The sequence below is a fragment of the Chiloscyllium plagiosum genome, unplaced genomic scaffold (assembly GCF_037043375.1).
Source record: "Chiloscyllium plagiosum isolate Xiang-an unplaced genomic scaffold, Cpla_swu_hap1 HiC_scaffold_47, whole genome shotgun sequence".
Lineage (NCBI taxonomy): Eukaryota > Metazoa > Chordata > Chondrichthyes > Orectolobiformes > Hemiscylliidae > Chiloscyllium > Chiloscyllium plagiosum.
Window position 1 is genome coordinate 8,020,188 of NW_028270185.1, and position 20,183 is coordinate 8,040,370.

The 20,183-nt window shown below is 53.8% G+C and overlaps 1 protein-coding gene across 2 annotated transcripts in view; it reads right to left on the reverse strand.

Moving 5' to 3' along the window:
- The window catches only part of LOC122542694 (protein LBH-like), a 36,340-nt gene that overhangs the window by 15,606 nt on the left and 551 nt on the right, over positions 1-20,183 (reverse strand). For both annotated transcript variants that reach the window (XM_087984112.1, XM_087984113.1), the window contains 2 exons: positions 18,622-18,702; positions 1,351-1,585 (listed from right to left, as the gene is read on the reverse strand). In XM_087984112.1, coding sequence (XP_087840238.1) covers positions 1,351-1,585; positions 18,622-18,669 — 283 coding nt within the window. In that variant the 5' untranslated portion in view covers positions 18,670-18,702. The remainder of the gene's footprint in view (positions 1-1,350; positions 1,586-18,621; positions 18,703-20,183) is intronic.

Sequence of the window (20,183 nt, forward strand, 5' to 3'; positions counted from 1 at the left end):
GGATGCTTGTGGATGTGGTGCCAATCAAGCGGGGGCTACTTTATCCTGGATGGTGTCGAGCTTCTTGAGTTGGAGCTGCCCCCATCCGGGGCAAGTGGGGAGTATTCCATCACACTCCTGACTTGTGCCTTGTGGTAACACCATTGAATTCCAAGGGGCGGTGGTTAGATTGCCTCTTATTGGTGATGGTCATAGCTTGGCATTTGCGTGGCACGAATGTTACTTGCCACTTGTCAGTCCCTTGGCCAGACCTTGTCGGATTTGAACAGGGACTGCGTCAGTATCTGAGGAACTGGTGCTGAACATAAGTGCGATCATCGACGAACACCCCCCCAGCCTCTGAGTTACTCAGTGCTGCGATCCCAGCCTCCGACCTGCTCTCGCAACCAACATGGGGAGTCTAGTCATGGACAATGGTGACCCCCAGGATATTGTTAATAGGGGTTGGGGGAGGGGGAATTTCACAGAGTGGAATCCTAGAATCCCTACAGTGTGGAAACAGACCCTTCGCCCCAACAAGTCCACACTGACCCTCCAAAGAGTAACCCACCCAGACCCATTTCTCTGTCCTATATTTACCGCTTACCAATGTGACTAACCTTCACATCCCTGGGCACTATGGGTAATTTCCCATGGGCAATCCACCCTAACCTGCACATCCCTGGGCACTATGGGTAATTTCCCACAGCCAATCCACCCTAACCTGCACATCTCTGGGCACTATGGGTAATTTCCCACAGCTCATCCACCCTAACCTGCACATCTGTGGGCACTATGGGTAATCTCCCATGGCCAATCCACCCTAACCTGCACATCTCTGGGCACTATGGGTAATTTCCCATGGCCAATCCACCCTAACCTGCACATCCCTGGGAACTATGGGTAATTTCCCATGGCCAATCCACCCTAACCTGCACATCTCTGGGCACTATGGGTAATTTCCCACAGCTAATCCACCCTAACCTGCACATCTCTGGGCACTATGGGTAATCTCCCATGGCCAATCCACCCTAACCTGCACATCTTTGGACTGTGGGAGGAAACCTGAGCACCCGGAGCAAACCCACGCAGACACGGGGAGAATATGCAAACTCCACACAGAGAGTCACCCGAGGGTGGGATTGAACCTGGGTTCCTGGCGCCGTGAGGGAGCAGTGCTAACCTCTGAGCCACCGTGCCACCCTATTCTGATTGAAACGGAATGTTCCCAGTTTGGTGATTCTGGTGACGTCACCATGGAGTGATGCCCCATGAATGTTTGCGTTGGCGCCCACCCAACACCGGACTGGTAAAAGACGGCAAAGAGAGAGAGGTGCAACCTCCGCAGTTGGAAATGGCAGAGATCCTCACCGGCTGGTGCAGCTTCACTGGGCCCTGGCTGGATTTCTCCGGGAACGTCTGGCTCGGCGCTGGCTTCAAAGACATCCTCCGCGTCAGCACGGGGGCTGGGCTCCTCAGGAGGAGGCCAACGTAACTCGCCACTCTCCACCTCGCCCGCGTCAGTCAGCTCCACTGTAATCGAGGGCAGGCGACCTTTGATCCTCCGATAACACTCGTCGGCACTTTCCAAGGGATCCGGAAATATCTGTCACGGGGACGGGGGAAGCAGGAAACAGGAGAGAGCATTAGGCAAAGAGGAGGCCTCTCACTATAACTGATAGCCACCAACGTGCAACTGGAACTGGAACCAGCAAGCAGGAGCCGGGTGGTTGACTAATGGGATGGTGCTGCTCAAACGGAGACCATTCGGCCCATCAAATCTGCGAAGGCTCTCTGAAAGGGCAATGCAGCAGTGGCTCGGTCATGCAGAGCTTGAAGTTTGCAAGATAGAAATAAGTATCACCTTACATGCATCTGGACCCAAAGCAAGAGTGCCAAATTTCCAATAATGGCCACAATTTATATAAGAGTGCTGACTCGTGGGCAAGGGAGTGAGGTGTTGCCAAGATGATAGGTTTTGGACAGCACTTGTTGAATAATCTTGACTATTAGCCAGACAGCAGCCAGGATAGGATAATCAGTCAAAGTTGTGATATAGCTCATTTACATTTAAAGTCATAGAGATGTACAGCACAGAAACAGACCCTTCAGTCCAACTCATCCATGCTAACCCAATACCCTAAATTAATCTAGTCCAGTATTTGGCCCATATCCCTCCAAACCCTCCCTATTCATATACCCATCCAGATGCCTTTTAAATGTTGTAATTGTACCAGCCTCCACCACTTCCTCTGGCAGCTCATTCCATACACGCACCACCCTCTGTGTGAAAAGGATGCCCCTTTAAATCATAGGATTATCATCATAGAATCCCTACAGTGTGGAAACAGGCCCTTCAGCCCAACAAGTCCACACCAACCCTCCAAAGATTAACCCACCCAGACCCATTCCCCTTCCCTATTACTTTACATGCACCTAACCGACACATCCCTGGACACTCTGGACAATTTGGCCTGGCCAATCCACACTGACCTGCACATCTTTGGACTGTGGGAGGAAACCGGAGCACCCACACAGACACGGGGAGAATGTGCAAACTCCACACAGACAGCTACCTGAGGCTGGTGCTGTAAGGCAGCAGTGCTAACCACTGAGCTACTGTATATCTCTCCCCTCTCACCCTAAACCTATACCCTCTAGCTCTGAACTCCCCCACCCCAGGAAAAAGGCCTTGTCTATTTATCCTATCCATGCCCCTCATGATTTTATAAACCTCTATAAGGTCACCCCTCAGCCTCTGATGCTCCAGGGAAAACAGCCCCAGCCTGTTCAGCCTCTCCCTGTAGCTCAGATCCTCCAACCCTGGCAACATCCTTGTAAATCTGCTCTGAACCCTTCCAAGTTTCACAAACATGATCAAGGTCCAGAATCAGTGCACATTCACATGGAGAGAGCCATTCCCTACAAATACAAGGAATGTCCTTTCATTCAAATTACGTAGGGGTTTGTGGTAGTTCTGAATTCTCACTTGGGGACTATCTCATGTTGACGGCCTCTCATTACGCTTTTGGTCAAGTAGGGGAAACCTTCTCTCTCAGCACATTGTGTCGAAACCTTCCAACATTGTCTTAAAGATCCACACAATCATTTATTCACAAGGTGAGAGACACATGTCAATACTTCCATGGGAAAGGGACATCACTGGGGGGGGGGGGCAAGGCTGGTATTTGTTAGCCAACCCTGAATTGCCCCCTGGACTGCGTGTCTCACTCATGTATTTCGGAGAGTAATTACCCACATCGCTGACGGTCCAGAGTCACGTGTAAGCTAGACTGGGTAAGGACGGCAGATGCTGTCATGAAAAGACTTCTGCTCCAGATTTTAATAATCGAATCCACTTCCACCAGTGGTTTGGGGGGGGAGTTTGAACTCACTCCCCCAGACATGAGCCAAGATCACGTCAGTACCAGCCCAGTGACTTCACCATCACACCACCATCGCCATGACAACAGCTCCGATTTCTGACGGTGTAGGGCTGCCTCGGTGATATTGTTGTCTGAAAGTATCTCTCTCACTTCCCCCCCCCACTTTCTCTCTCTCCTCGTCTCTCTCTCCTTCCCTCTCTCTTGTGACCCCATGTCCCTTTTCTCTCTCACTCTGTCCCCTTCCCATCCTTCTCTCTCTCTCTTTCTCCCCCTCTCACTATATCCCCTTTCTCCCCCCACTCTCTCTTTTGCTCTGTCCTCCTCTCTCATTCCCCCTCTCCCTCTCTCCCTCTCCCTCCCCCCTCTCCCTCTCCCTCTCCCTCTCTCTCTCTCTCTCCCTCTCCCTCTCTCCCTCTCTCCCTCCCTCTCTCCCTCTCTCCCTCTCCCCCTCTCCCCCTCTCCTTCTCCCCCTCTCCCCCCTCTCCTTCTCCCCCTCTCTCACTCTCTCCCTCCCTCTCTCTCTCCCTCTCCCTCCCTCTCTCTCTCCCTCTCTCTCTCTCTCTCTCCCTCTCCCTCTCTCCCTGGATTGGCAGAATACACAACTTACAGAGTCATAGAGAGTCACAGAGCACGGAAACACGCAGCACCTAGTCCAGGCCAAACTGTAATCCCAAAGTAAACTCGCCCCAACTGTCTGCTCCATATCCCTCCAAATCTTTCCTATTCATGCCTGCGTCCAAACATCTCTCAAACATTGTAACTGTCCCCACGTCCACCACTTCCTCATTCCACACATGAAATCACACTCTGTGTAAAAAAATTCCCCCTCATGTCTCTGCTCTCACCTTAAAAATGTCCCCCCTAGTCTTGAAACCCCCCACCAGGGGGAAGAGACCATTAACCCTATCTTAGATTAGATTACTTACAGTGTGGAAACAGGCCCTTCGGCCCAACAAGTCCACACCGACCCGCCGAAGCGCAACCCACCCAGACCCATTCCCCTACATTTACCCCTTCACCTAACACTACGGGCAATTCAGCATGGCCAATTCACCTGACCTGCACATTTTTGGACTGTGGGAGGAAACCGGAGCATCCGGAGAAAACCCACGCAGACACGGGGAGAGTGTGCAAACTCCACACAGTCAGTCGCCTGAGGCGGGAATTGAACCTGGGTCTCTGGTGCTGTGAGGCAGCAGTGCTAACCACTGTGCCACGGTGCTGCCCATCTAAACCCCTCATGGTCTTATAAATTTCTGCAAGACACCCCTCCTACGCTCCAATGAAAAAAAGTCCCAGCCTTCTCCTTACCCAGCAACTTCCTGGTAAACCTCTCCAGCTTAATAATATCCTTCCTATAACAGGGTGACCAGAACTGGACGCAGTATTCAGAAGAGGCCTCACCAATGTCCTGTACAACCTCATCTTGACGTCCCAACTCTAATACTCAAAAAGTCTGAGCAATGAGGGCAAGCGTGCTAAACGCCTTCTTAACCACCCTGCCCACATGTGATGCAAACTTCAAAGGATTCTGTACCTGAGCCATTAGGTCCCTCTGTTTGACAACACTACCCAAGGCCTCACCATTATCTGTATAAGTCCCACCCCCTGAGTGCTGTATCAATGTGCAAAATCTTGCATTTATCCAAATTGAACTCCATCTGCTATTTTGTGATGAACTCTGTGTTCGAAAGCTGACCTGTGTTGGGCTTGTGTGAGGTGGTTCATTGATGGACAGAGGCGATGATTGGGAGTTTGTTGGGGGGAGCTGGGACCATGTCTGTGTTTGTCACCCTCTGTGCTCAGTCCACCTTCTATTGACCCCATTGTCTGCTGTGCCCTGCTACGATGCCAATCACTACTAACCTCCTACGGCCTTGCCCGGCCCCCAAATTGGCTGAGAACGAGAGAGCGCGAAGCCATGAGGGGGTCTTAATGAGAAGACGGGCTTGTCGTAAACAAGGTGGTGTTTGTTGCATGACAACACCCAGCTACAAGTGACATCAGTCAGTTCAACGTTGTTAAAGCACAACTGTTGAGAGACCTCCTGACCCCAGCTATGGCCTCATCATGTCATCGGATTGGGCGGAGCTCTGGCATTAACCCCATCAGAGCCGTTACATCGGAGTCGGAGTAGGCCATTCGGCCCCTCCAGCCAGGATCATGGCTGGTCATCCAACTCCATCCCCTGTTCCCAGTTTCTCTCCCATTCCCTTTGATCCCTTGAGCCCTGAGAATTGTATCTAACTCCTTGAAAACATTGAATGCTTTGGCCTCAACTGCTTTCTGTGGCAGAGAATTCCTCAGGCTCGCCCCCCCCCCCCCACCCCCCACTCTCTGGGTGGAGATATCTCTCCCCATCTCAGTACAAATTTCCCTTTTATTGTCCACAGGATGTGGGTGTCGCTGACTGGATCGGCATTTATTGCCCGTCCATAATTGTCCACAGAGTCAACCACAGAGCCGCCCTTTTCGAAAGGGCATTTGGAGCAGCACGATGGCTCAGTGGTTAGCACTGCTGCCTCACGGCGCCAGGGACCCAGGTTCGATCCCACCCTCAGGCAACTGTCTGGGTGGAGTTTGCACACTCTTCCCCCCGTGTCTGTGTGGGTTTCCTCCCACAGTCCGAAGACGTATAGTTTAGGGTGGACTGGCCGTGCTAAGTTGCTCCGTAGTGTCTAGGGATGTGTCGGCTGGGTGCGTTAGCCATGGGAAACAGGGGGGTTGTGGGATGCGCTTCAGAGGGTCGGCTGAGGGCTCGATGGGTCCAACAACCTGCTTCCATACTGGCAGGATGAGTGACATTAGTGGGTTTTGACAACTATTGGTAAGGGTATCAAATAGTCCCTGTTGAATTTGAGTGTGGTGCTGGAAAAGTACAGCCGGTCAGGCAACATCTGAGGAGCAGGAGAATCGTCGATTTTCATTCCTGCTCCTCGGATGCTGCCTGTGCTTTTCCAGCACCACACTCTCAATTCTGATCTCCTGCATCTGCAGTCCTCACTCTCTCCTAGTCCCTGTTGAATTCTTAATTTTTATCGAATTCAAATTCCACCATCAATCTGTGGTGGGATTCGAGCCCAGATTGTTATCTGGGGTCTCTGGAGCAATAGGAGAAAGTGAGGACTGCAGATGCTGGAGATCAGAGCTGAAAATGTGTTGCTGGAAAAGCGCAGCAGGTCAGGCAGCATCTAAGGAGCAGGAGAATCGACGTTTCGGGCATGAGCCCTTCTTCAGGAATGAGGAGGGTATGCCAAGCAGGCTAAGATAAAAGGTAGGGAGGAGGGACTTGGGGGAGGGGTGTTGGAAATGCGATAGGTGGAGGGAGGTTAAGGTGAGGGTGATAGGCCGGAGTGGGGATGGGGGTGGAGAGGTCAGGAAGAAGATTGCAGGTTAGGAAGGCGGTGCTGAGTTCGAGAGATTTGGCTGAGACAAGGTGGTGGGAGGGGAAATGAGGAAACTGGAGAAATCTGAGTTCATCCCTTGTGGTTGGAGGGTTCCTAGGCGGAACATGAGGCGCGCTTCCTCCAGCCATCATGTTGCCATGGTCTGGCGATGGAGGAGTCCAAGGACCTGCATGTCCTTGGTGGAGTGGGAGGGGGAGTTGAAGTGTTGAGCCACAGGGTGGTTGGGTTGGTTGGTCCAGGTGCTCCAGAGGTGTTCTCTGGAGTAATAGTCTAGCGACAATACCACCAGGCCATGGGCCATGAGCTACTCCATATTCCCAGGCCGTGAGCCTTATATGACCTTATCCAACAACCCTCACTTCCGTTAATGGCTGTATAACAACCATCCCAAGGTACTCCCTTTAAATAATACCCCCAGTTACAGAGCAGCTGATGCAGTCTGTGTAACCAGAGACCTTTTGTGCCATTTCCTTGGCCCAGATTTAGCCTCGATATTTTCTCTGCACTTTGTCACTGCTGCCCAGGGAGTTATTTTAATCCCATTATAAATAGCTGCGTGCCTGTGTTAGCTATCGCCAGCAATCAGTCTCTGGCCCGTGATTAATGTCACAGATGAACAGCGATTGCAACAAACTAAATCCCTCGAAGCACTTGTCAGTGTCACTGCAATGCCTCCTGCATTGATCTAGCGCCAATCAGTTGGAAAGGACGACCCAAGAGGCTGACCCTACACTGCTGGGAGACTGAGCTTGTACTGAGGGGAGTGCGCCCCGGTCATGAGGTGGGGGCCGGTTTTGAGGTGGGGAAGAGGGCGAGGGAGTTCCAGAATTTGAAGGTAAAGGTGGGGGTGGTGGCGCCGAGAATGAAGAAATGATGCCAGGGCCAGAGGAGGGCCATAATTTGGCCTTTGGAGAGTTCAGTGGCTAGAGGAGGTCGCAGAGATGGACAGGTTTTGTAGATAAACACAATCTGCAGATGGTCCCCATATGAAATGTTTTGGGTAGATTTACTGCCACCAATGTCTGGTTGGTTGAGTTGAAGTTGCTAAATTCAATTTTTTTTTCTTAAATTCCCTCATGGGTTCGCTGGCTGGGTCACGCACTAACTGCCCAGAGAGTAGTTAAGTGTTAACCCCATTGCTGTGGGTCTGGAGTCACGTGTAGGCCCAGACCAGGTAAGGATGGCAGATTCCTTCCTTGAAGGACATTAGTGACCCAGATGGGGCTTTTCTCAACAATGCAACGATGTGTAGGTTAGGGTGGATTGGCCGTGTTGAATTGTCCATAGTGTTCAGGGATGTGTAGGTTAGGGTAGATTGACTGTGTTGAATTGCCCCATAGTGCCCAGGGATCTGTAGGTTAGGGTGGATTGGCCATGTTGAATTGTCCCATAGTGTTCAGGGATGTGTAGGTTAGGGTAGATTGACCGTGTTGAATTGTCCCATAGTGTTTAGGGATGTGCAGGTTAGGGTGGATTGGCCATGCTAAATTGTCCCATAGTACCCAGGGATGTGCAGGTTAGGGTGGATTGGCCGTGCTAAATTGTCCCATAGTGTCCAGGGATGTGCTGGTTAGGGTGGATTGGCCGTGCTAAATTGCCCCATAGTACCCAGGGATGTGCAGGTTAGGGTGGATTGGCCGTGCTAAATTGTCCCATAGTACCCAGGGATGTGCTGGTTAGGGTGGATTGGCCATGCTAAATTGTCCCATAGTACCCAGGGATGTGCAGGTTAGGGTGGATTGGCCATGCTAAATTGCCCCATAGTACCCAGGGATGTGCAGGTTAGGGTGGATTGGCCATGTTAAATTGCCCCATTGTGTTCAGGAATGTGCAGGTTAGGGTGGATTGGCCGTGCTAAATTGTCCAATAGTGTCCAGGAATGTGCATGTTAGGGTGGATTGGCCGTGCTAAATTGTCCAATAGTGTCCAGGGATGTGCAGGTTAGGGTGGATTGGCCGTGCTAAATTGTCCAATAGTGTCCATGGATGTGCAGGTTAGGGTGGATTGGCCGTGCTAAATTGTCCAATAGTGTCCAGGGATATGCATGTTAGGGTGGACTGGCCGTGCTAAATTGTCCCATAGTGTCCAGGCATGTGCAGGTTAGGGTGGATTGGCCGTGTTGAATTGTCCCATAGTGTACAGGGATGTGCAGGTTAGGGTGGATTGGCCGTGCTAAATTACCCCATAGTGCCCAGGGATGTGCAGGTTAGGTGCATTAGTCGGGCTAAATATGGGGTAGGGGGAACATGTCACTCTTCAGAGGGTCGGTGTGACTTGTTGGGCCGAACGGCCTGTTTCAACACTGTAGGGATTCTATGAACTGGCAATGGATTCATAATCCCCATTAAATCCTTAATTCCATATTTTTATTGGATTGTAATTTCACCAGCCAGGATTTAAACCAGGGTCCCAGAGTCTCTGGATGAACAATCTAGTGGCAGTACCACTAGGCCGTCACCTCTCCCAGGGTTACCCCCACAAAACCTGCGGTAGAAGATAGATCCGGACTTTGTTGACATCAAAGGCACATGAACACCTCTTCTGAGACGTCAGATTAAGTTCACTTTATGATTTAGATACTTGCAGCTAACTGTCAGAAAGATCGCCCTCTCTAAAGGCATGATGGGTCTAACTACAGACTGCAGCGGTTCCAGAAGGCACCTGCTCAAGGGGTAATTAGGGATGGGCAATAAATCCTGGCCAGCCAGTGAGCCCCATACCCCACTATATGTGAAAAACGTCACTGTTGCACTGTATATCCTGCCGAACGTAGAGAGGGCCGGTTAGCTCAGTTGGCTGGATGGGTGGCTGGTTCCCAATATGGACCCGACACCCACAGCGTGGTTCAATTCCTGCAGTGGCTGAGGTTACAATGACGGTCTCGTCTTCTCAATCTCCCCCTCACCTGAGGAGTGGTGAGCATCAGGTTAAACAACAGCCCCATCCCCAATGGGAGAGTGAGCCTCTGGGATTGTGGTCCTGTTACTGATGACCTTATGGTGCAGTTGTGAGCCGCCCTTTATAATCTGGAGAGTAAAGCTTACCTTTATCCTCTCAGGTACGAATTATCTTATATATGATAATGAAACATAGAATAAAACTTTTAAAATTGACCTTACACCTGGGAAAAGACATTGGCTATTCACACTCAAGGTCTTTTTTGAGCTATAGTTCAGCACAAAATAGCTACAGAGAGAGGCTGGGGCTGTTTTCCCTGAAGCGTTAGAGGCTGAGGGGTGACCTTATAGAGGTTTACAAAATTATGAGGGCCATGGATAGGGTAAATAGACAAAGTCTTTTCCCTGGGGTGGGGGAGTCCAGAACTAGAGGGCATAGGTTTAGGGTGAGAGGGGAAAGATATAAAATGGACCAAATGGGCAACTTTTTCACACAGAGGATGGTGTGTGTATGGAACGAGCTGCCAGAGGAAGTGGCGGAGGCTGGTACAATTACAGCATTTAAAAGGCATTAGGATGGGTATGTGAATAGGAAGGGTTTGGAGGGATATGGGCCAAGTGCTGGCAGGTGGGACTAGATTGGGTTGGGATATCGGGTCAACATGGACAATTTAGACCGAAGGGTCTGTTCCTGTGCTGTATATCTCTATGACTTGAAGTCTTGTTTGACCAATGTATGTTGGCAAGCCCAATAGGTAATTGGGGAATGGGGGCAGGTCCTTCCTGAGTTGAAAGGATTACCTGATGAGGAAAGGGTGAAGAGGTTGGGATGTCACTCATTTGGAGTTTGGAAGCACAGGAGGTGATCATACTGAAGCATACAGAATCCTGAGGGGGTTTGATGGGGGTGATGGGGGGGGATACTGAGGGGGATTGATAGGGGTGGGGGAGGATATTGAGGGAGATTGATGGGGCTGACAGGGGGATACTGAGGGGGATTGATGGGGGTGATGGGGGTGATACTGAGGGGGATTGATGAGGGTGACAGGGGGATACTGAGGGGGATTGATGGGGGTGGGGGGGATACTGAGGGGGATTGATGGGGGTGAGGGGGGGATACTGAGAGGGATTGATGGAGTGAGGGGGGGATACTGAGGGGGATTGATGAGGGTGACAGGGGGATACTGAGGGGGATTGATGGGGGTGAGGGGGGGATACTGAGGGGGATTGATGGGGGTGAGGGGGGATACTGAGGGGGATTGATAGGGGTCAGGGGGGATACTGAGGGGGATTGATGGGGGTGAGGGGGGATACTGAGGGGGATTGATCGGGGTGACGGGGTGGGGGGATACTGAGGGGGATTGATGGGAGTGAGGGGGGGATACTGAGGGGGATTGATGGGGGTGACGGGGGTGATACTGAGGGGGATTGATGGGGGTGAGGGGGGATACTGAGAGGGATTGATGGGGATGAGGGGGGGATACTGAGGGGGATTGATGGGGGTGACGGGCGTGATACTGAGGGGGATTGATGGGGGTGAGGGGGGGATACTGAGGGGGATTGATGGGGGTGAGGGGGGATACTGAGGAGGATTGATGGGGGTGAGGGGGGGATACTGAGGGGGATTGATGGGGGTGAGGGGGGATACTGAGGGGGATTGATGGGGGTGAGGGGGGGATACTGAGGGGGATTGATGGGGGTGAGGGGGGATACTGAGGGGGATTGATGGGGGTGAGGGGGGGATACTGAGGGGGATTGATGGGGGTGAGGGGGGGATACTGAGAGGGATTGATGGGGGTGAGGGGGGGATACTGAGGGGGATTGATGGGTGTGAGGGGGGATACTGAGGGGGATTGATGGGGGTGAGGGGGGGATACTGAGGGGGATTGATGGGGGTGAGGGGGGGATACTGAGGGGGATTGATGGGGGTGAGGGGGGGATACTGAGAGGGATTGATGGGGGTGAGGGGGGGATACTGAGGGGGATTGATGAGGGTGACAGGGGGATACTGAGGGGGATTGATGGGTGTGAGGGGGGATACTGAGGGGGATTGATGGGGGTGAGGGGGGGATACTGAGGGGGATTGATGGGGGTGACGGGGTGGGGGGATACTGAGGGGGATTAATGGGGGTGAGGGGGGATACTGAGGAGGATTGATGGGGGTGAGGGGGGATACTGAGGGGGATTGATGGGGGTGAGGGGGGGATACTGAGGGGGATTTTTGGGGGTGACGAGGTGGGGGAATACTGAGGGGGATTGATGGGGTGAGGGGGGGATACTGAGGGGGATTGATGGGGGTGCGGGAGGGATACTGAGGGGGATTGATGGGGGTGAGGGGGGATACTGAGGGGGATTGATGGGGGTGAGGGAGGGATACTGAGGGGGATTGATGGGGGTGAGGGAGGGATACTGAGGGGGATTGATGGGGGTGACAGGGGGATACTGAGGGGGATTGATGGGGGTGAGGGGGGATACTGAGGGGGATTGATGGGGGTGACGGGGTGGGGGGATACTGAGGGGGATTGATGGGGGTGAGGGGGGGATACTGAGGGGGATTGATGGGGGTGAGGGGGGGATACTGAGGGGGATTGATGGGGGTGAGGGGGGGATACTGAGAGGGATTGATGGGGGTGAGGGGGGGATACTGAGGGGGATTGATGAGGGTGACAGGGGGATACTGAGGGGGATTGATGGGTGTGAGGGGGGATACTGAGGGGGATTGATGGGGGTGAGGGGGGGATACTGAGGGGGATTGATGGGGGTGAGGGGGGATACTGAGGGGGATTGATGGGGGTGACCGGGTGGGGGGATACTGAGGGGGATTAATGGGGGTGAGGGGGGATACTGAGGAGGATTGATGGGGGTGAGGGGGGATACTGTGGGGGATTGATGGGGGTGAGGGGGGGATACTGAGGGGGATTTATGGGGGTGAGGGGGGGATACTGAGGGGGATTGATGGGGGTGAGGGGGGGATACTGAGGAGGATTTATGGGGGTGAGGGGGGGATACTGAGGGGAATTAATGAGGGTGACAGGGGGATACTGAGGGGGATTGATGGGGGTGACGGGGTGGGGGGATACTGAGGGGGATTAATGGGGGTGAGGGGGGATACTGAGGAGGATTGACGGGGGTGAGGGGGGATACTGTGGGGGATTGATGGGGGTGAGGGGGGATACTGAGGGGGATTGATGGGGGTGAGGGGGGATACTGAGGGGAATTCTTGGGGGTGACGAGGTGGGGGAATACTGAGGGGGATTGATGGGGGTGAGGGGGGATACTGAGGGGGATTGATGGGGGTGCGGGAGGGATACTGAGGGGGATTGATGGGGGTGAGAGAGGGATACTGAGGGGGATTGATGGGTGTGAGGGGGGATACTGAGGGGGATTGATGGGGGTGAGGGGGATACTGAGGGGGATTGATGGGGGTGACAGGGGGATACTGAGGGGGATTGATGGGGGTGAGGGAGGGATACTGAGGGGGATTGATGGGGGTGAGGGGGGATACTGAGGGGGATTGATGGGGGTGACAGGGGGATACTGAGGGGGATTGATGGGGGTGAGGGGGGATACTGAGGGGGATTGATGGGGGTGACGGGGTGGGGGGATACTGAGGGGGATTGATGGGGGTGAGGGGGGGATACTGAGGGGGATTGATGGGGGTGAGGGGGGATACTGAGGGGGATTGATGGGGGTGAGGGGGGGATACTGAGGGGGATTGATGGGGGTGAGGGGGGATACTGAGGGGGATTGATGGGGGTGAGGGAGGGATACTGAGGGGGATTGATGGGGGTGAGGGAGGGATACTGAGGGGGATTGATGGGGGTGAGGGGATACTGAGGGGGATTGATGAGGGTGACAGGGGGATACTGAGGGGGATTGATGGGGGTGAGGGGGGGATACTGAGGGGGATTGATGGGGGTGAGGGGGGATACTGAGGGGGATTGATAGGGGTCAGGGGGGATACTGAGGGGGATTGATGGGGGTGAGGGGGGATACTGAGGGGGATTGATTGGGGTGACGGGGTGGGGGGATACTGAGGGGGATTGATGGGAGTGAGGGGGGGATACTGAGGGGGATTGATGGGGGTGACGGGGGTGATACTGAGGGGGATTGATGGGGGTGAGGGGGGGATACTGAGAGGGATTGATGGGGGTGAGGGGGGGATACTGAGGGGGATTGATGGGGATGAGGGGGGGATACTGAGGGGGATTGATGAGGGTGAGGGAGGGATACTGAGGGGGATTGATGGGTGTGAGGGGGGGATACTGAGGGGGATTGATGGGGGTGAGGGGGGGATACTGAGGGGGATTGATGGGGGTGAGGGGGGATACTGAGGGGGATTGATGGGGGTGACGGGGTGGGGGGATACTGAGGGGGATTAATGGGGGTGAGGGGGGATACTGAGGAGGATTGATGGGGGTGAGGGGGGATACTGTGGGGGATTGATGGGGGTGAGGGGGGGATACTGAGGGGGATTTATGGGGGTGAGGGGGGGATACTGAGGGGGATTGATGGGGGTGAGGGGGGGATACTGAGGGGAATTGATGAGGGTGACAAGGGGATACTGAGGGGGATTGATGGGGGTGAGGGGGGATACTGAGGGGAATGGGAATTAATGAGGGTGACAGGGGGATACTGAGGGGGATTGATGGGGGTGATGGGGGATACTGAGGGGGATTCTTGGGGGTGACGGGGTGGGGGAATACTGAGGGGGATTGATGGGGGTGAGGGGGGATACTGAGGGGGATTGATGGGGGTGAGGGAGGGATACTGAGGGGGATTGATGGGGGTGAGGGAGGGATACTGAGGGGGATTGATGGGGGTGAGGGGGGATACTGAGGGGGATTGATGGGGGTGACAGGGGGATACTGAGGGGGATTGATGGGGGTGAGGGGGGATACTGAGGGGGATTGATGGGGGTGAGGGAGGGATACTGAGGGGGATTGATGGGGGTGACGGGGTGGGGGGATACTGAGGGGGATTGATGGGGGTGAGGGGGGGATACTGAGGGGGATTGTTGGGGGTGAGGGGGGATACTGAGGGGGATTGATGGGGGTGAGGGAGGGATACTGAGGGGGATTGATGGGGGTGAGGGAGGGATACTGAGGGGGATTGATGGGGGTGACGGGGTGGGGGGATACTGAGGGGGATTGATGGGGGTGAGGGGGGGATACTGAGGGGGATTGATGGGGGTGAGGGGGGATACTGAGGGGGATTGATGGGGGTGAGGGGGGGATACTGAGGGGGATTGATGGGGGTGAGGGGGGATACTGAGGGGGATTGATGGGGGTGAGGGAGGGATACTGAGGGGGATTGATGTGGGTGAGGGAGGGATACTGAGGGGGATTGATGGGGGTGAGGGGGGATACTGAGGGGGATTGATGGGGGTGATGGGGGATACTGAGGGGGATTTATGGGGGTGAGGGGGGGATACTGAGGGGGATTGATGGGGGTGAGGGGGGGGATACTGAGGAGGATTTATGGGGGTGAGGGGGGGATACTGAGGGGAATTAATGAGGGTGACAGGGTGGGGGTTACTGAGGGGGATTGATGGGGGTGAGGGGGGATACTGAGGGGGATTGATGGGGGTGACGGGGTGGGGGGAATGCTGAGCAAATACAGCCCTCGTTGCGGAGGTTGTTGAGTGACCCAAATCTGAAGAGCACTGTTTCACAATAAGAGGAATGATTGAGTTGATCTTTTGTTTTCTCGTAGTGAGCCTTTGGCTTGGGGGGTGAGTTTGCACATTCTCCCCGTGTCTGCGTGGGTTTCCCCCCACAGTCCAACGATGTGCAGGTTTTTGTGGATTGGCATTGCAAATTAACCATCGTGCCCTGGGATATGCAGGGTAGGGTGGATTATCCATGAGGAATGTGGGGTTCTGGGAATAGGGTGTGGCTGTGGGTCTGGGTGGGATAATCTTTGGGAGGGTCAGTCGGGGCTGAATGGTTAGCTTCCACACTGTAGGGATGCTATGGTGGCTTTGAGTTGGACAGGTCTTTGATGGCCTGGTGGATGGGAGCCAGGCCTGAGAGTGGATTTCCAGCTGTAATCTAATCTTATTGGCTAGTAGAGCAGGCTGGAGGGGCTGAATGGCCTACTGCTACACTGTTTACAGAGGCTTCCATCAGTGAGGCCAGCCACTGAACATGTGAAGGGCAGTTACGGAATGTTCATATCGCTGGAAGGAGCCAGTGGGAATTGTAAAGTTCCAGTCTGGAACAATTACACGCCAACAGGACAGTGATCACAACAACCTGTTCACTGATGGGATTGAAAGCTGCCCTCCTTATTGGAGCGTTTGGAAAAGGGACAGCCAGCTGGACCTCAGAGAATAGGAGTTCCCTGATTGGGGCTGTTAACCAGGTCCAATCAGGGAGCCCTGGCTGACAGGAATGTCAGGAGATTCTGTTCGCTGGCTCTGAGGGAGCTGGGTCAGTATCAGGGACTCTCCCTGTGAAAATAGAGGGGGAATGGGATACCGGAGTAATTTCACTTTACCCTACATGGGAATCATTGTAGCTGACGAGAGTCATTTAAGCCACAGGCCATTCGGTCTACTGAGTTTGTGCTGGCTCATCAGACATCAGTCAGTTCCATTCCCTCACCACGCTCTCTCCTGTAGTTCAGGGATGGGGGTTGGGTGTGGAATGGCCTAGGGGTATTCTCTCTGGACATCATGCCCCGGGGATCCGGGTTCAAATCCTGCCAGGGCAGATGTTGGAATTTGAATTCAATAAAATTCTGGGAATTCTGAGTCTAATGATGATCAGGAATCCAGTGTCAATTGTTGGGAAAACCCATCGGGTTCCCAAATGTCCTTCAGGAAAGAAAACTGCCATCCTTACCCGGTCTGGCCTACACGTGACTCCTGACCCACAGCAATGGGGTCGACGCTTTCCAGCTCTCTGGGGCAATTAGGGACGGGGCAACAAATGCTGGGCCTAGGCAGGAACACCCTCATCCTGTGAATTAAATTTAACAAAGTGGCCTTGAAGGGCACTCAGTTCCAGAAAGCTCAAGGGGTAATTCCAGAGGGGCAATAAATACTGGCTTTGTCCCCCGTGTGAAATGCAGGGAGGGCACTTGCATTGAAACAGTAATGTTGCAGAAAGGGAGCCATTTTGAAATGCTTCGATCTGTCCTCCAGTCTGAGCTGGGTCGATTCAGTCCCGTCTGGGAGGTGCAGGCTCACAGGATGAGGCTGTCTCTGGCTGGGCCAACTCTTATTGCCCGATCTCTAATCGCCGCGGGAGGGCAGTTTAAGAGTCAACCCCATCGCTGTGGGTCTGGAGTCATTTGTAGGCCAGACGGGGTAAGGATGGCAGATTTCCTTCTGTCAGGTGAAACTGATGGGTTTTTCCAACACTTGACAATTGCATCCAGACCCCCGACAGTCAAATTTATTAATTAAAATTAAACAACACTGGCGGCTTTGGTGGGATTTGAACCCTTGGCTAACAGCATTAGCCAGGCCTTAAGGAATACGGAGAGCAGACACATTACAAGCACACCATTGTCCCCCAGGTGTGGGGATGGAGTTGATGGACTCAAACTAACCATGTTGCTGTTGGTTGGATCGGTGTAGATACAAGCTCTCCCGGGCGTGCCGAACAATACTTATTCTTTAACTAACATCGGGAGCACAGACCAGTTGGCCGTTATTTCATCACAGGATCTTGTGCAAATGTTGCATAACCATTTCTAACACCCAGAGAGAACATACAGGACCTTCATATGATATCTCACTTAGAGATGGGATCTCTGACACACTGACCCTCCGACAGTGCCCACTCCCTCAGCACTGACCCTCCAACAGTGCCCACTCCCTCAGCACTGACCCTCCGACAGTGCCCACTCCCTCAGCACTGACCCTCAGCACTGACCCTCCGACAGTGCGGCACTCCCTCAGCACTGATCCTCCGACAGTGCGGCACTCCCTCAGCACTGACCCTCCGACAGTGCCCACTCCCTCAGCACTGACCCTCCGATAGTGCGGCACTCTCTCAGCACTGACCCTCCGACAGTGCGGCACTCCCTCAGCACTGACCCTCCGACAGTGCAGAGCTCCCTCAGCATTGACCCTCCGACAGTGCAGCGCTCCATCAGCACTGACCATCCGACAGTGCTGCGCTCCCTCAGCACTGATCCTCCGACAGTGCGGCACTCCCTCAGCACTGACCCTCCGACAGTGTGGCGCTCCCTCAGTACTGACCCTCCGTCAGTGATGCACTCCCTCAGCACTGACCCTCTGACAGTGCCCACTCCCTCAGTACTGACCCTCCGTCAGTGCAGCACTCCCTCAGCACTGACCCTCCGACAGTGCCCACTCCGTCAGCACTGACCCTCCGACAGTGCAGCACTCCCTCAGCACTGATCCTCTGACAGTGCGGCACTCCCTCAGCACTGATCCTCCGACATTGCGGCACTCCCTCAGCACTGACCCTCCGACAGTGCGGCACTCCCTCAGCACTGACCCTCCGACAGTGGGGCACTCCCTCAGCACTGACCCTCCGACATTGCAGCACTCCCTCAGTACTGACTCTCCGACAGTGCAGTGTTCCCTCAGCACTGATCCTCCGACAGTATCCACTCCCTAAGCACTGACCCTCCGACAATGCAGCGCTCCCTCAGAACTGACCCTCTGACTGTGCAGCACTCCCTCAGCACTGACCTTCTGACAGTGCTCACTCTCTCAGTATTGACCCTCGGACAGTGCCCACTCCCTCAGCACTGACCCTCTGACAGTGTAGCACTCCCTCAGCACTGACCTTCCCACAGTGCAGCAGTCCCTCAGCACTGACCCTCCGACATTGCAGCACTCCCTCTGCACTGACCCTCTGACAGTGCCCACTCCCTCAGCACTGTATGTGAGCTGAAGGGGTAATGAATGATGGACGGTACTGAATCGTGACAAAGTGGTGGAACCTACAGGAAGCTTTTCGCACTGACCTGGACGGGAAGGTGTTCCACATTTTCCTTCAGGCTGACGTTTTCCATTGCAGATTCCTGGGTGAGCGGGGCTGCGTAAGGCTGCGGGCAGAGAGAGACAGAGAGATGGGAAATGCTTCAGAACCTCAGCAACATTCCAGAATCAAACGGTGTTCGTGGGGTGGGCATTGACCCTCCCTCTCAGTATACCCTGCCCGTCTGCCACCAGGCGGTAATGAGTTCCCAAGGTCAGTCAGTATGTTGGACTCTGAGCCTCCGTCTGAAGTGAGCAAGAAAATCTTTGTGGTAAGTACAGGGGGCAGCTCACTACCACCCTTACTGGACTCTGCCCCTCAGGCACGGTTCACCGTTCAATACTATCTCACCTCGGCCTTAACTCCACTTTCCTGCTCACTCCTCCTGCCCCTTCAGCCCGATCCTAGTTACAACCCCCCTCCTTATTCAGTCTCTCGGCGTGTCCCATACTCTGGGGTAGCAGACCCTATGCATTCACCACCCTTCGAGAGAAATAATTCATCTCCATCACAGTTTCAAATCTGCCATTGGTTGATGGGGGAAGAAAAATGCGCACGTTAGGGTGGATTGGCCGAGCAAGTTGCCCCGTGGTGCCTAGGAACGTGCAAGCCTGGTGGGTTACCCATGGGAAATGCAGGGTTACAGGGATAGGGTATAGATGGAATGTTCTTGGGAGGGTCGGTGTGGTCTCGATAGACAATAGACAATAGACAATAGGTGCAGGAGTAGGCCATTCTGCCCTTCGATGGGCTGAATGGCCTGCTTCCACACTGTAGGGATTCTAAGACACTGGTCAGACCATGGCTGGACTAGCATGGGCAGTTTGGATGGCTTATTCAAGGAAAGATACACTGGAATCAAAGACAGTCCACAGAGATGGTTCACTCGGTCGATATTGGAGATAGAGAGACTGTCTTCTGAAGTGAGGTTGACTTTCTGTCTGTCCCTTTAATTATTTTCGAGTATTCAATGAGCTCGCCTCTCAAATCTCCGAAATGCTAGAGAATTAAGACCCCAAATTGACCCAGTTTACCTAATGCCTCATCTTAAGAAACTCCCACACCCCCCAACCTTGACATCTCAGGAACCAATCGCACGATCTACTGAATTGAAATATTGGGCGCCATTGGGCAGGATTTGATGCATTGGGATCTCTCCCCTTCCATGTGCACCCACTCTCCGCTCAACCCCATCCCTGGCCTCACCACCTCCCTGCCAACATCACTGCCCCCTTCCCAGCCCTGCACCAACCATGAAGAGGCTTTCAGTCAGGAAGAACTGGGGACAGAACGGAGGGAGGTCAAGGGCATTGTGGGTGGAGCAAGATGGAGTCAAAGGCAAAGGGGAGAATACAAATAACGGGGGATGGGAAATTCAGAACGAAGACGGAATGCTGAAATTGAAAGGGAATGGGAAGTTTGTTGGAGGAAAATGTTGAGGAACAAAATTTGAACGGGGAGGAAAAAGGATTGGGTAAAGGAATTGGATGATTTTTACATTAAATAAGTTCTCTGCTGGCAAATGGATTGGAGATTAGGGTCGGACAA